General features: G+C 36.2%; 3 protein-coding genes and 1 long non-coding RNA gene across 4 annotated transcripts; 2 read left to right on the top strand and 2 right to left on the bottom strand.

The window, feature by feature from the left end:
- Nucleotides 1–1,272: 1,272 nt before the first annotated feature.
- Nucleotides 1,273–2,062, bottom strand: LOC117616657 (uncharacterized N-acetyltransferase p20-like). The gene has a single exon (XM_034346037.1). It carries the CDS (start codon nt 1,954–1,956, stop codon nt 1,396–1,398), a length of 561 nt encoding a protein of 186 aa, XP_034201928.1. The 5' UTR covers nt 1,957–2,062; the 3' UTR covers nt 1,273–1,395.
- LOC117616658 (uncharacterized N-acetyltransferase p20-like) lies at nt 2,053–3,231 on the top strand. Its single transcript, XM_034346038.1, has one exon. It carries the CDS (start codon nt 2,525–2,527, stop codon nt 3,044–3,046), a length of 522 nt encoding a protein of 173 aa, XP_034201929.1. The 5' UTR covers nt 2,053–2,524; the 3' UTR covers nt 3,047–3,231.
- Nucleotides 3,232–3,642: 411 nt separating this feature from the next.
- On the top strand, nt 3,643–4,478 carry LOC117615026. The gene has a single exon (XM_034343991.1). The coding sequence runs from the start codon at nt 3,658–3,660 to the stop codon at nt 4,294–4,296; it is 639 nt and encodes a 212-aa protein (XP_034199882.1). The 5' UTR covers nt 3,643–3,657; the 3' UTR covers nt 4,297–4,478.
- Nucleotides 4,479–10,845: 6,367 nt separating this feature from the next.
- LOC117614574 lies at nt 10,846–13,643 on the bottom strand. Its single transcript, XR_004583889.1, has 4 exons — nt 13,434–13,643; nt 12,868–12,964; nt 11,745–11,884; nt 10,846–11,237 (listed from the first exon to the last, which is right to left on the bottom strand). It is a non-coding gene; the product is annotated as an uncharacterized LOC117614574 (long non-coding RNA).
- Nucleotides 13,644–14,387: the final 744 nt, after the last annotated feature.

Below are 14,387 nucleotides of genomic sequence, written 5' to 3'. Positions count from 1 at the left end.
TCAAATATAGTTGCACTTAACCAACCAACTATGATTTCATAATATAACGTATCAAGCTCGTTACTTTTAGAAACTAGAATTACAGCTCGACGATTGGTGGCTGATATACACAAAGACTAGTAGGTGAGATGTGGAAAATTCGCAAGGTAAACTTTATTTTAGTGTTGATTTGCGTTGAAATCTTTATAGTTTTTCTAAAATTAGATTTGACTCGAAGTCTAGTGCAAGGCTTGACTCGAAGCACATGCTAAAGTGTTTTTCTACACAATATTATATGTAAAAGTGTGCTAAGATTTGCTTGGATCTGAGTAACAAATTGGAAAGTAGCAATTTGAATAGCAGAGTCTCAATCAATCAATATCAGAAATGTCTGGATTTCATCTTTCATTGCTCTACGTGTATCTGTTGGGTTTTAGAGAACAAAAGAGTGATTTTATTTAGGGAGATTCACTATTATACCCAATATGGAGGTCCAAATTATAAAAATGCCCTATATAAAATGGACTTTAGAAACACACCTAAAGTCCATTTACAACATAACAAAAAAGCTTTTAACTTCTTATAAATTACAAAACTGCCATCAATTTCTTAAAACAAGCCCAACCCTAAAATCTCATAAAAATACCCAAAGCACTCAATAGGGCATCAAAGTAATTTAATAATCAATATTAAATTCAATAAGGCTAACTATCATTTTTTGGGTTTTTTTTGGGTTTATTTATAGGAATTCAATTGTGTAGAATTTATTTATAATATTAGTGCTAGAAATGGGTATATCACTAAATATCTCTTTTATTTATTCAACAAGACATGACGAGGACTATATCGAACTCTTACGCCCAAGATGATCGAACTTTGCTCTGATACTAATGGTTGGGTTTTAGAGAATAAAAGAGTGATTTTATTTATTCAACAATAGATGGGTACAAGGCTTTATAGAGGACTAGGCTTATTGGCCTTCAACAACTAGAAACGGTTTGCTAGGCTTATTGGCCTTTTCTCTCTCTCTTTGCTGGCTATTTGGCCTTTTCTCACTCTTTTTTGGCTTTGTACAAGACATCTATTTATACACTAAAGCTGCCGCCATTGTCCAAGTCGGTGGACTTGGCTTCTTCTCCTTACTACTTTATAATATTATTACTTTATTACAAGATTTTTATTAAGACTTTTATAGAGTTTACAATAATCATCTCTTAAAGCTTGACTTGTCATAGTTAGTGAACTTTCTTGAGTTTTCTAATTTTTTCTAGATTTTTCTATATTCTTCAAGTGTGTATTAAATTTAACAGTATCCCATTGATATCAAAATTCAAACAAAAATCATGAAAAATAGATAAAATCAATACATAATTAATGTTCTTGTTGCTTTTACTGGGTTTACAAATTACAAATGCATCAAGTTTGCCAATCTGTAGAAAGAAGGCCGAACATCACCATATCCCTACTTCTTCCCTTCAAAATAAAGTACTTCCTCAGAACACCTTCCCTCTGAAACCCTGCCTTCTCAAGCACCCTCTGAGATGCCACATTTTCCACATCAACAAGAGCTTCAAGCCTCTCCAAATGTGTCCACTCTTTGAATATAATATCAGCCACCAATTTCACAGCCTGTGTTACAATCCCCTTGCCCCAGTACCTGGACCCTAAAACATAGCCAAGTTCTCCTCTGCAACGACTGGTGCCCGAATTCGAGGTCACCGAAATGGCACCAATAGGCCTGTTTTCAAGGCAGATTGCCATGAACCAGGGGTGGGGAAGAACAACATTTTTTATGAAGTTTAGGCCTTCTTCTTTGCTAGCATAAGGTTCCCAAGTGCAGAAACGAGGCACTTTCTCATCTGTAGCCCACACCATGAAATCATCAATGTCAGAAAGCTCCAAGGGCCTAAGTGTGATCATGGAGAAGTCAGCTTCACTGCCTTCTCTTCCATTTGATAGGCCTGAACTTCTCTTCATGTGGGCAAATTCTCACTGTGGTCACTTGGAAATTATATGAGTAATTGTGGGAAGAATTTGAGGGTCTTGGGTATATGTATGCTCAAAAAAGTGAGAGCATAAGAAATTGCCAAGAAATACGGTTGTGTATTATAATGAGTAGGGGCCAAGGTGGGTTCTTCGCTTTTGGTCAATTACGTGGAGTGGTGGGCAAGAAGAAAATGTCGCAATCAGCAAGAAAGTATTGTGCTTGTGAGTTGTGGCCGCCTTGGTTGACCAATTACCAGAGCAAGTGCAACACTGGGCATGTTGTATGTTTTTCTTTGCTGTTTTCCTTGTCTGTTGAAAAATACACTTTTTTTTATTTACATTCTGTGCAAATTGGTTCAATGTTGGAGAAATGGGTAAATAACAATTTTTTATTATTATATTCAAATCCAAGTATCGTGTTGGAGCAACTTCCATGGCCACATGACAATTTGACATGCCGAGTTGATGGAGATGCTTTAAAAATTAAAAGAATAGCTTTGTATATGTTTGTGATGCAAACTTGCTAGTCAATCACTCATAGAACTTAATCACAAAGGAAATGGCAAACAATTCTCTGGAAATCACACTCCGTCCTTATAGGCCCTCAGATGCTGAGGACTTCTTGACTTATGCCGGTGATGAAAAGGTAACACAATTCACTCGTTGGAACACATTCACCTCTAAGGAAGAAGCACTTTCCTACATCAAGGATTTTTGCATCCCTCACCCTTATTGCAGATCCATCTGCATCCATGACCGTTCGATCGGATTTCTCTTCATCAAGCCACAAGGTGGTGATGACAAGTGTCGAGCAGAGGTGGGATACGCGTTAGCTACTGAGTATTGGGGACAAGGCATAGCAACCAGAGCTGTGAAGATGGCCATAAGTGATGGGTTTAAAGAGCTCACCGATTTGGTCAGAATGCAAGCTCTGGTTTTGGTGGAGAACAGGGCCTCCCAGAGGGTGTTGGAGAAACTTGGGTTCTACAAGGAAGGCCTCTTGAGGAAGTATACTTTTCACAAAGGTGCAGTTCAAGATGTTTTCATGTATAGTCTTCTGTTCTCTGATTCTATGCCTTGAAACTCACGTTTTTATGCTAGCTAGCTTGTTGAAGCATTTGCAGTCAGGCTTGCTTGTATGGTATTGAATTACAATTCAGATAATTGTCTACCTTTGTAAGTACTTTTACAATGCCTCTAGCATATTGCTAGGCAATTTATTCCACCCACCAATAGTCCTAAGAAACCTAATTGGACATCCTGACACATGATAGGTTGAGTGCAAGTACCGTCAGTTAAAACATAACATGTGTTACAAGTTGTTATTTATAATTCAGATTCATAAACATGTTATATTTTAACTATAATTCAGATTCATAAACATGTTATATTTTAACTAGACAATATTTGTTATTAGGGATGGAACTATGTTTGGAGTTGGCCAGACATTAGCTCAACCCAATTTTTAATTATTTTTTCATTTCTTCCGTTCTTACATAGCCGGCCAATAAGACAATCACACGTGAAAAAGTTATCATATATGTAATTAAGTTATTGACTGAGAATAGTAAAAAGTGTTATCCCTATTACATGAGAGTTTCTCACCTAAATAGTGGTTAATTTGTCTACTTGTAGCACCAGTACTCTAGGCCGGTTCAATGCACCCAAATGCATTATTGGGTAAGATTTTATATGGCAAGTGTCAAAATAATTGACCTGGTCCTCCACGGCAAATCCACACATTCATATAATCCACCACTTTACATGCCTACTTATTCCAAATTGAGCTTGGAACCATCTCAAATTTCCTGCAATTCTATGAATTCATCAAGAATTTCCCTTCGTCCTTTCAAACTCTCTGATGCCAATGACTTCCTCAAATGGGCAAGTGATGATAAAGTAACACGCTATCTAAGATGGAACACCATAACCTCTAGGGAAGAAGCCTTGACATATATTGAGAAGCTTGCTACACATCCGTGGCGTCAGTCCATATGTTTGGATGACCAATCAATTGGATATGTTTCTGTCAAACCAGAACAGAGTGATGACATGTGTAGAGCACATGTTAGCTATGTTGTGTCCGCAGAGTACTGGGGGCAAGGGATTGCAACAGTGGCATTGAGGATGGCCATGTGTAGGGTGTTCAGAGAGCTCCCATGTTTGGTGAGGATTGAGGCTTTGGTGGAGGTTGAGAATAAGGGGTCTCAAAGGGTTTTGGAGAAAGTTGGGTTTCTGAAAGAAGGGTTGTTGAGGAAGTATGGGTATTGCAAAGGTGAGATTAGAGATATGTTTATCTATAGCTTCTTATCAACTGATAAGATTATGTGATTCATCTGTTCAAAAGTTGTTTTTTTTTTTTTTTGGAACAATCATAAAGGTTAATATGCTCGACAAGAAATAGTAAACGAAATGTTATCGTAATTTATGAAATTTAAAAAAAAAAAAAAAAAAGTTCATGTGATATACTTCAATGTAATTTAATGCAACAAGGTTATTAGTTTGAAGATTTATGTAGGCTCTTTCGTTCAGATTAGGTTTTGGTTAGTTTTCTTTTGCCGGTTTTCAGCCCTCATTAATACAATAAGAAAATATTATTATATTGTAGGGGTTGGTACGAGTTGGATTGGGTTGATTTTGGTCCCAACTTATAACCCAACCAATTATTAAGCTCAAGACCCGCTCAATATTAGACCAAGACCTTCTCATTATTAGGCTAATCCGTAATTACATGGGTTGGGCAAGTTTGTAATTTTTGGGCTCAAGACCCATTAATTATTAGGCCAACCTAATTCTTTTGTGAGCGGGTTAGGAGGTTTGGTCAGGTTAACCCAAAATTAGAAACACTCTTAAATTTTTGTTCCAACTGATAACTTAATTCATATATAGCGATTTACGCTTTCTTAGGCAGTTAAGCTGGGTTGACTCGAAATTGTGCCCTCCCCAAATATTGTAAAAGAGAGATAATGGATTGGGTTTTCAGTTATCAACTTAACAAAGTGAGGCCTATTGGTTCTGGGCTCCGCCCGCATATTAAATCCCCACAAGAGACTTATACCAATTTGACCCCTCCCCATACTATAGAAGAATTCTTGCTCAACAAAGACCAGTTCCTTGGGCTAGGTTTAAGCTAGGTTAAAAAATTTAGAACCAAAAAAGATAGCCCATAGTGGTTGTTAAATTTGGGCCATTCCGGAAAATAAATAAATAAATTTGAAATGTGTAAACTAACAATTGGTTTGCTTCGGTTTTGCCGAGGGAGGCTCATGGACCCTTTTTTTACCGTGAAAGGGCTGCGGGTTGACCGATATGGTGTGGTTGTTCAGTAATAAAAATCAACATCAATTGTTAGCCGTTGATGTATATTCAGAGACACTGGATACCACTTGTACCACTCGTTATGAAGATCAAATTTGGATTTTTCATGGTGAACATTAACCTGACTTTGACTTCATGGAAGATGTAGAAGAACAACAATTATGAACCCACGGTTAATGAAATTCACAATGTCTTGTATGATGTGTTTTTTTTCCTTTAAATGTTAAACAGGCCAACCAATAGCTAAAGGAGAAAACTGCGAGCTACCAAGGTGAAATAGAACAAGAATAAAGGCTGGACTAAAAAGACTCTAGACAAAGATAAACAAAATAAAAGGGGAACAAGTCAAGCAATCGTTAAAGGATGGTAGGTTGTAGAAATAAGTGGCTGAAAACGGCCAACTTTTTTTTCACTGTAAATGTTGGGAAGCGTACATAATTGATCAAAAAACATAAATACCCACAACTTTTTTCTCTTTAATCAATTAATGTTAAATTAAGATGTCGCAATAACTTTTCTTTATAAATAAACTTTTGTTTTGTTTTTTGTTTTGCTAATAAATAATTTTAAGCAACAGCAACAAAAAAAAAAAAAAAAAAAGGTGGTATTTAGTTATGTACTCATTCTTAACATTAATAATATAGATAAACCCTACACCATTTAAATTTTATAATCAAACCCAAAAAAAAAACATAAAAATTGACAGCTAGCCCTATTGAATTTAATTTTAATGATTAAATTAATTTGATGTCTTATTGAGTGTTTTGGGCTTCTTTATGAGATTTTGGAGTTGGGTTTGTTTTAAGAAATCAATAGCAGTGTTGTAATTTAAAAAAAGTTAAAAGCCTTTTTGTTATGTTGTAAATAAAATTTGGGTGTGTTTTTAAAGTCCATTTCATATAGGATTTTTTTTATAATTTAGGCTCCTATATTGGGTATAATATTGAATCTCCCAAAAAAAATTATCTAAGATAAGCACCAAAAAAAGACCCACAATATGTTCCTTTTTTATTTTCTTCAGAGATGATGTGAAAAAAAAAAAAATTTAATAATTGACTTCCATACCTTAGAAAATATCTCTGAAAAAGAAAACAAAAATTAGCATTTTAAAAGACGAAAGGAAGCCCATTCCCATTTAAGTCCTAATGCACTTTGGATTGACTTGGATAGGATTGGATGTACATAGTGGTAGATCTATTAAGGCAAGGAAGTGCAATTACACCTTTCCTCACCGAAAAAGCCTCTACAAGTGTTGCATCTTGCCCCTTTGGTGAGGTTGGGTGGTGCACTCAACTTGTTCAACGAATTGCCTCAACCAAAACCAAGTTTTGCTGCGCACGCCTATTTTTTTTTTTATAAAACATCCTAACCAAAACAACATCGTTTTAAATCAGGGTTTAAAAAAAGAAAAAAAAAACTGGATTAAGGTTAAACGTGGGCTTTAACAAGCTCTGATATGGGCTACTTAAAACATGATAAAAGGCCATTAAAAAAAAAAAGGCCTTTTAACAAGCTTTTGTCCTTCTTCTTTTTAAACAAGGATTTTTTTTTTAAGGCAACTTTACACTGCACAACTCCTTATTTATGTGGGATTGGGAGGAGTTATCTTTATAAAGGATTAACACCAATTTTATTAAAGCTAATTTTGAGCAAACAAACTTTTTAAGGAACAAACACCAATTGCACAACTCCAAAGTAAGTCTTATGCTTTTTTTTTTAATCTTTAAGCAAACGCCAATTTTGTTTTTAAATTATCTTTTCTTATTATTATTATTTTTTTTTTCTAATTTGGCTCTCTTTATTGTATTCATATAATCAGTAGCCAACTCGAGGAGGAAGAGCTTGCGCGATGCACGAGTCGAGGTACGATCACATGATTTGCTAATTTAGTTAATAATATGATATTGATTTTCTTTAGATTAATTAATGATTTAATATTGATTTCTATATTAATTGATATACTATAGTCAAGTAGTCATAATCATAGGCTTAAGACCCTTATTGTTTTAATTATAAGGATATTTGGTTGTCAATTTTTTTTATTTTTAACATAACAGGAATCCTAATCCCACAACGCCACAAGGAAACTCCATACGTCTATATAAACTCATATACATATATTCTTTCTGAATAGAATCTGTTGGATATAATTACAATCTTGTTGGCCAGGTAAGTTTTTTATTTTATTTTTCTTTGTAGGACCTTTTTGGATCCCTTGAATTCTATTTGACATGCAACTTGTAATTAGTCGATTAGGTCGTGTGCGTGTCTACAGCCAAATTATATGAAACACTTACTTGGGTTGGGTAACCTTGTTCCCTTGAGTAAAAATAAACTAATAATAAATATATATATATATATATATATATATATATATTCTCCATAGCTACATTGTTTTGTTAGTATGAGAAGAAATTTTTTGTCTGTCTGTGTTTCGTTTTGGTTTTTAATTCGACGATTTTGATCATTAACTGTGTCTACATTCAGCTAAATTGACAGTAATCTTTGATTTTTCCCTTGCTTGCTCAGATATCAGATTAATAATAACTAATTAAGGATTTATAGATGGCGATGAGGAATCGGATGGAGAATATTTCGAATGCCAAGTCTAAGCAGACAAAAATTAGGAAGAAATGGGTGATAGTCAGCAACAGCAGCAGCAAGTGGTCCAAACAAGTCCCAGATGATATCATGCAATCGGTTCTACAAAGGCTATCCATATTCGATTATTTTCGGTGTCGCTCAGTATGCCGTTCATGGCGAGACTCTGTTGATAGGGCAATTTCCAGCAAACGGTGTCGTCCTGCTCCTCAACTTCCATGGCTTTTCTGTTCTCGTGATCGCAATTTTTTAAGCTACTGTGAGTATGAGCCGAAGTTTTACAAATTAAATCTGCCGAGTGATGATGCGAGTTGATGGGACTGGATCCAGAATTACCTTACTGAATCCCATCTCTGGTAGCCGAGTGATGCTTCCACCATGCAAACATGAGCTCACAGCTGCCTCCTTCATCAGTAAACTTGTAGCCTCTTCAGTACCAAGCTCCCCATCCCTCCCATGTACATGTATTGTGGCTTGCCTTTCCAGAGTCATTGAAAAGACGTGGCTGGGTGTCTGTAGACCCACTGATAAATCATGGACCCGAATTGATGAGGAGGTCCTCAATTTTGAATCTATAGAGTTCATCGATGGGAAGCTATATGCTGCAACCAAGAACCTGTCCCAGTTTTTATTAGTGTATCAGTTTGACACAAATGATGATCAACAACTCCACTACACAGCTCGAAGGTTGGTTGTCCATGACGACACCCCCAGGCTGCCAGATCGTGAGAGGTTCGACTATATATTTAGGATAAAAAAGAGTCATCTTTCCCTTGCAAAAGATTTCTCTACATCAAAGGAGTTGATTATGATTACTTTTCCGGACGATCATACTGTGAATCTGCTTGTATGTCCACCTAATTATGCTGAAGCATTTCAAGTTTTCAAGCTGGAGTTTAGTAATAATAAGAATAAGAATAAGAATGATGCTCCTCCTCTGGGTAGAGATTGTCGGGATTCGTGATCGGATATTGTTTCTATGCCAGAAATGCCATGAATTCAAATACGTACTCCACAGTGACACTAATGATCTACATGATATACATCTAAGACACTGCATCGATTCTGGTTTATCTTTATTGATCACCCGACCAGTCGCCTGGCTCACACCAAATCCTTGGTAGCATCTAAGCTTATCCTTCTCTCTTTCAAGGTTTTCTCTTTCAAAGTTTGGCTTTGGCTTGCTTTGTTTTTGTTAACATGTGTACACTAGTATAGCTAGCTGCATCGGTGCTCCTTGTTTCATGACAATTTTTTCTTTCTTTTCTCCAAGTGTTGGAGCGAATTTATATGGTGAAGTAACAGATTATGTTGGTTATAGCAGCAGACATCCCTCTAAAATAACATAATATGTGACTTATGATCAGTATTATTGATTCAATTACAATTCAGAATTCGCCAGCTTACGTTGGGTCAGACAAGAATTAAAGGTCCTTGCTCCCATCATAGGCATATTTATTAGCAAGTAGCTGATGATATCACTACTAGAAAAGCCCCATATAAGCCACGGATATACCGCGGCCAATCTTACACTTAGCCAGACAACCCGTAGCTGATGGGTGTTGGCCACATATTCGCCACAAATCACCAAATTGTGGTTCAAGCATGGTGTTGCCAATGCTTTATGCCACGGCAACCAGCGTCTGTGGCATATATAGTGTGGGTCTCGAACTTTTCAGTTGTAATTTGTCAAAATTTTGCCGCTCAGCTATACCCTGTAAAAAATTATTATTAATATTTATTTAGAAACAGTATAGCCGCGCGGCTATACCCTTTTTTTCTTCCAAAGTTTTTCAAAAAAAGTAGTAAAGCCGAACGGTTGGTGAGCAGCTAAACACCTCCAACTCCAAACTCTCTTTTTGCTGACTTTGCGAACAACATATATGCTTGTTTGCTTTGTACAAGAAATTCAGATGAGAAATTAGTTTGCTTGTGCAGACACTCAACACAAACCTTGCAGCTTCCATATTGCAAATGTGATTAAGTGTTTCTGTAGATTTTTCCTCAAAATGAAAAGAAAAACCAATCAAAATAAATTTTTTTCTTTCTTCCCATTGAATCTCATCATAATTATGGAATGATGCGCCATTTTTTTTGGTTCCAACAGTCCATGAATATAGGGTTTTATACATTAACTAGGGACCCTCAGTAGTCGGATTTGCAACTGAAGCAGCACCAACACGAGAAATTGCCAGTTCCCGTATTCCAGTAAATGTGCATACAGACGGGGAAGAAAATTATGATCCACAAGTTCAGTTTCCCAATTCCAATGAGAATGCAAAAGAGGGAAACTGTCTTTTATTGGTTGCATCCCATCCCTGCACAAAGTCCAAACAAAAGCACAATTTTGTCTCTTTTGAGAAAAGTGGTACCAAAAATTAAGATTTGAACCTTTTTCATTCTCTACTTCTGTTTGAATTCTATAGTTTCCAAGTTTGAACCAGACATCACCAATGCGCCCACTATTGATTTTGGCAAATGAAACAAGGTTCTCATGAACAAGCAATAGTTATCCAAGAAATCGAAACAGTTTGTCGTCAATTGGGATTCTTTCAAGTAAGCTTAATCAACATAGGTCTCTATAATTTTCTTTTCTTTTGTTTAGATAGTAATAATTGTTTAAAAAGTTTAATTATACATAAGCTGATGATCTTCATAATCCTTTCATAACACAACCATGCATATAACTTGCAACGCCACCATCTTTTCACGAGGAAGATGCATCTTTTTCACCACAATCAGCGAAAACATGACAGTAACGCTTTGTTACGACGGTTTTGATATTTCGCTACGGTTTTCGTACTTTTAGTGACGAGAAAGTGTCTTTAGCAGCGAAACAAACCGTCACTCGCTGTGGTTAAACAACTATTTGCAACGTCGAAGAAAACTGCCGGTAAATGTCAGAAGAAAATTTAAATTTCCACCTTTCCCCGATCCTCAAGGATATTACGAGCTGAAAAATAGAAAAGCAACATAAAAACCTTCTTTTCATTATCTTTATATGTATGTACACATATTACATGAAAACAGTTCACAAATTCTCATACAAAATATTTACTTCGATACATGGAAATGCCCCAATCAATTCAACAAACCAGATGGGATACGAAAAAAATTTCAGTGCAATTTTATCACTCCACCCATTCTGAAGGCGATTCTTTTTCTCTACTAACTTGCTAGCAACTTCTTGCTTATTCTCAGTCCTTTGAAATGGTCTCTCACAAATACCACAACCGTTAAAAGTAGGAGCTGAAGCTGTGGATAGTATAATCCAGAAGACTGCTATCTTTGAACATCCCCTGTGCATCTTCCTCCATCCATATGCAACGAATTGCATCCAGGCATTAATTGACCTAAAGTTCACAACAAACATTATAGATTGAACTTAGAAAATCCTTTTGCTATCACATTTAACTGTAAGCCAATGAGTAATACAACCAGATTGAAAGGCAGATTGAAAGGCAAGTTGCCCATCTTGGCGACGATGTTGAAAGGCCAGTTTGAAATAACAATCAACAAAACTTTACTGAGTATATTTTCAGTCAATAGCCCCTCAATTTCGTCCCCAAGACTCTGTTATGTGACAACATTTAACCAAAATGTTAGTCAAGGGTTCATCAACAAAACAGCAATAGGATTGTAAAAACCCCTAAACGATACGAAAGATAAATGATGTTTGTGCCTGTGTACCTATGTGATCAGTGTTCACATGCACAACTGCTGACTCGTCGAGCCTTGTTCAAGTAACAGTAAGTACACTAACAGCACATTATACAGCAAAAGATTTTTGTCCCACACTGACAACTGAAAGTCACTTGAAACTAATGATAATAAAATTAACCACAAAACAGAACTGATACCTCAAGGTTGATCAGGGGACCTGACCTCTTGTATTGATCCCATTGAGGGGAGTGGTGAGATATGCACTAAATGATACTTGAACTTGCGTAAGAATTTTTTCTTCCCCTACTCAGTCAAATATTCAAGCCTTCATGATAACCTGCATAGTGATCATAATTTTGAAGAAATAAGAACCAGAGGTTATTAAGGAAAGAGCAACAGAGTAATGACAACTAAATCATTTAGAGGCCAAAATCCTAACTGCCTATGATTCATCAATGATCAAAAGATGGTATGTCTGAACTTTCCTTGTTGGGACAAAATAAAACAATAAGCTAGTGTGGTGAATGCATGTTATGAATCACAATCCTATTTGAATAAAGTTTAGTTATTTATTTGGAGTTGAGATCCTATTTTCCCAGTGGTACAAAGCAAATGATGTAAAAGAGTGAGACATACAAACTATCACTATTCTATATACCATTAGACCAGCAAAAGCTACATCCATTGCAGTGATGACCACTATCTGCCTAATGAAAGAAAAATAAATCCACAATTACGCAACAATATGATCATAAGTCATATGAGTGCATATGCCTGTCTTTCGTTCAGTGTTGAGTGAGGGTGCACGTAGCAACCTCAAAGTAAGCCCCTTTTTTCTTTTCTTTTTTCGGTAACAAATATGGATTTTATTAATGATAAAATAGTTAGAAAGGGGATGAACGAGATGTCCTCTAAAATCCTGTGAACATCCTCAACCTCAAACACTAAGTACAATAAAATCCAACTAAGTATTGTAACAATAAAAAATCAAGCTAACTATGTGGAAGGCACATCATTGACCTAAAGAGGTCAACGGTCTTCATGACTCTTTATTGCCTGATTCCAATCATAATGTAAAATAGAGAGAAGAGGGATGCAGGAGGAGGAAACACCGTACATTTGATACCAGGCTTCAAAACTAAGCTATGGAAAGACTTTACCAAGAAAATAAAATGCCATTTCCAATGCTTGAAAACTTACTTTCCTACATAGAGTTTCTATGAAGTTCAATGACATCCATATGATTACATACCAAAAAAGTGAGCTTTAACCATTAGCCATGGATGTTACATCTATAACATCTTTACTCTATTATCATACCTGACTTGCACAAAGAAAAGATTGGCCCCAGTATTTCGGTTTCAAACAGATACACCCGATTCCTGCCCCAAATGCCCCAGCAAAAGCTCCCTCCAAACTACATTGACAGATTAAAAAAATCAATTTCTGAATTCCTACAAGTCCTTAAATTTACAATTCTACAATGAGACACTAAAAACGCATAACCAGACAAAATTGTATGCACATTGGCATATACAATTATACATTCACTACACACACAAAAAACCTTTCTTTTCTCTCCCAACAATGTTTATCCATAAAGAAACATAATATTTTCCTTTGATTTCTATCATTGTGAGAATTGGTTTTTTCCGGCTGCTTCAAATTCCAAACATGTGTAGTCAATGGTTGCGTTATATTTTGCTAGAAGATTAAAGTTGTATTCTTTCAAATCAACTGATTGATGCCTTCCGAGTTCCAACTATCCCAATATGTCAGAATCAAAATTTTCTTTTTGGTTTATGAAATTCTCGCTATTTATATGCCATAAGATCCGTCTAAATCCAAATAATCGAAATGGGAAAATAGAGAATTGAAAGGCTTACCAGACAAAAAAAGGCAAGAATTGGTGGGGTTGTGGTAAAATGGGATCAGAGTTGTGTGAGCTCCCATCACTCCCAAACTCCCTTGCCTGTTGCCATTTGAGAGCAGCGAGCGAGGACTGAGAAAGCCTAGCTTTTTCTCCGGACGTCGATTACGTATCTTTCTTCTCTCTCGTTCGATCAGATCGAACCGTCCAACGGGCTTATGAATCTGTTTTCCTTTTTCCCGTTCGATTTTTTTAACTTTTTCAAAAAATCGTATGGCGGAGCGGCTTTACTGGTTTTTTTTTTTTTTTTCAAAATAAATAGTATAGCTGGGCGGCTGTAATAGGATTTTTTTTTTTACAGTACCGCCGGGCGGCTATACTTTTTTGACACGTGGGCACGTAATCGATGAGGAGCCATCTTTTTTATTTAAAAAAATAGTATAGCCGACCGGCTATACGCGGTTTTTAATTTTTTTTAAAATAGTATAGTCGCGCGGCTATACCAAATTCGAAACGAGAGTAGGGATGGCAACAGATCGAGTAGGGGCCGGGTATGACAATACCATCCCCATCCCCGCTCTCCATCCCCACCCCGTCATCGAACCCATCCCTGTTTATTAGGTTTTGGGGAATTCCCGTCCCCGTCCCCGTAAGGGGACTCTCCCCCATAGCACCCCCCCTCCCCGGAATCCCCAATTTTTTTGCATTAAAAAATATTTATTATACATTTTAACATTAAGTTTCATATTAAATTATCATTCAACACATTCAAATTAACTGTAAAGTTCAACTCAACTATTCAAAATCACATCAATATGAAATTCCATAGAAAATTAGGAAGAATTAGGAGAGGGAAGTTAACTTAGGGTTAAACATAAATATTTTATTTATTTATTTAAATATAAACATATATATTTTAGGGTCGGGTTCGGGAATGGGGACGCCAATACCATCCCCTCCCTATACCCGT

The sequence above is a fragment of the Prunus dulcis genome, chromosome 1 (genome assembly GCF_902201215.1).
Source record: "Prunus dulcis chromosome 1, ALMONDv2, whole genome shotgun sequence".
Lineage (NCBI taxonomy): Eukaryota > Viridiplantae > Streptophyta > Magnoliopsida > Rosales > Rosaceae > Prunus > Prunus dulcis.
The sequence above is the reverse complement of the archived record's forward strand: the minus strand, read 5'-3'. Positions and strand labels throughout refer to the sequence as shown.

Excerpts from the sequence above, each read along its gene's own strand:
- LOC117616657 (XM_034346037.1), bottom strand. The coding sequence starts at position 1,956 with ATGAAGAGAAGTTCAGGCCTATCAAATGGAAGAGAAGGCAGTGAAGCT.
- LOC117616658 (XM_034346038.1), top strand. The coding sequence starts at position 2,525 with ATGGCAAACAATTCTCTGGAAATCACACTCCGTCCTTATAGGCCCTCA.
- LOC117615026 (XM_034343991.1), top strand. The coding sequence starts at position 3,658 with ATGGCAAGTGTCAAAATAATTGACCTGGTCCTCCACGGCAAATCCACA.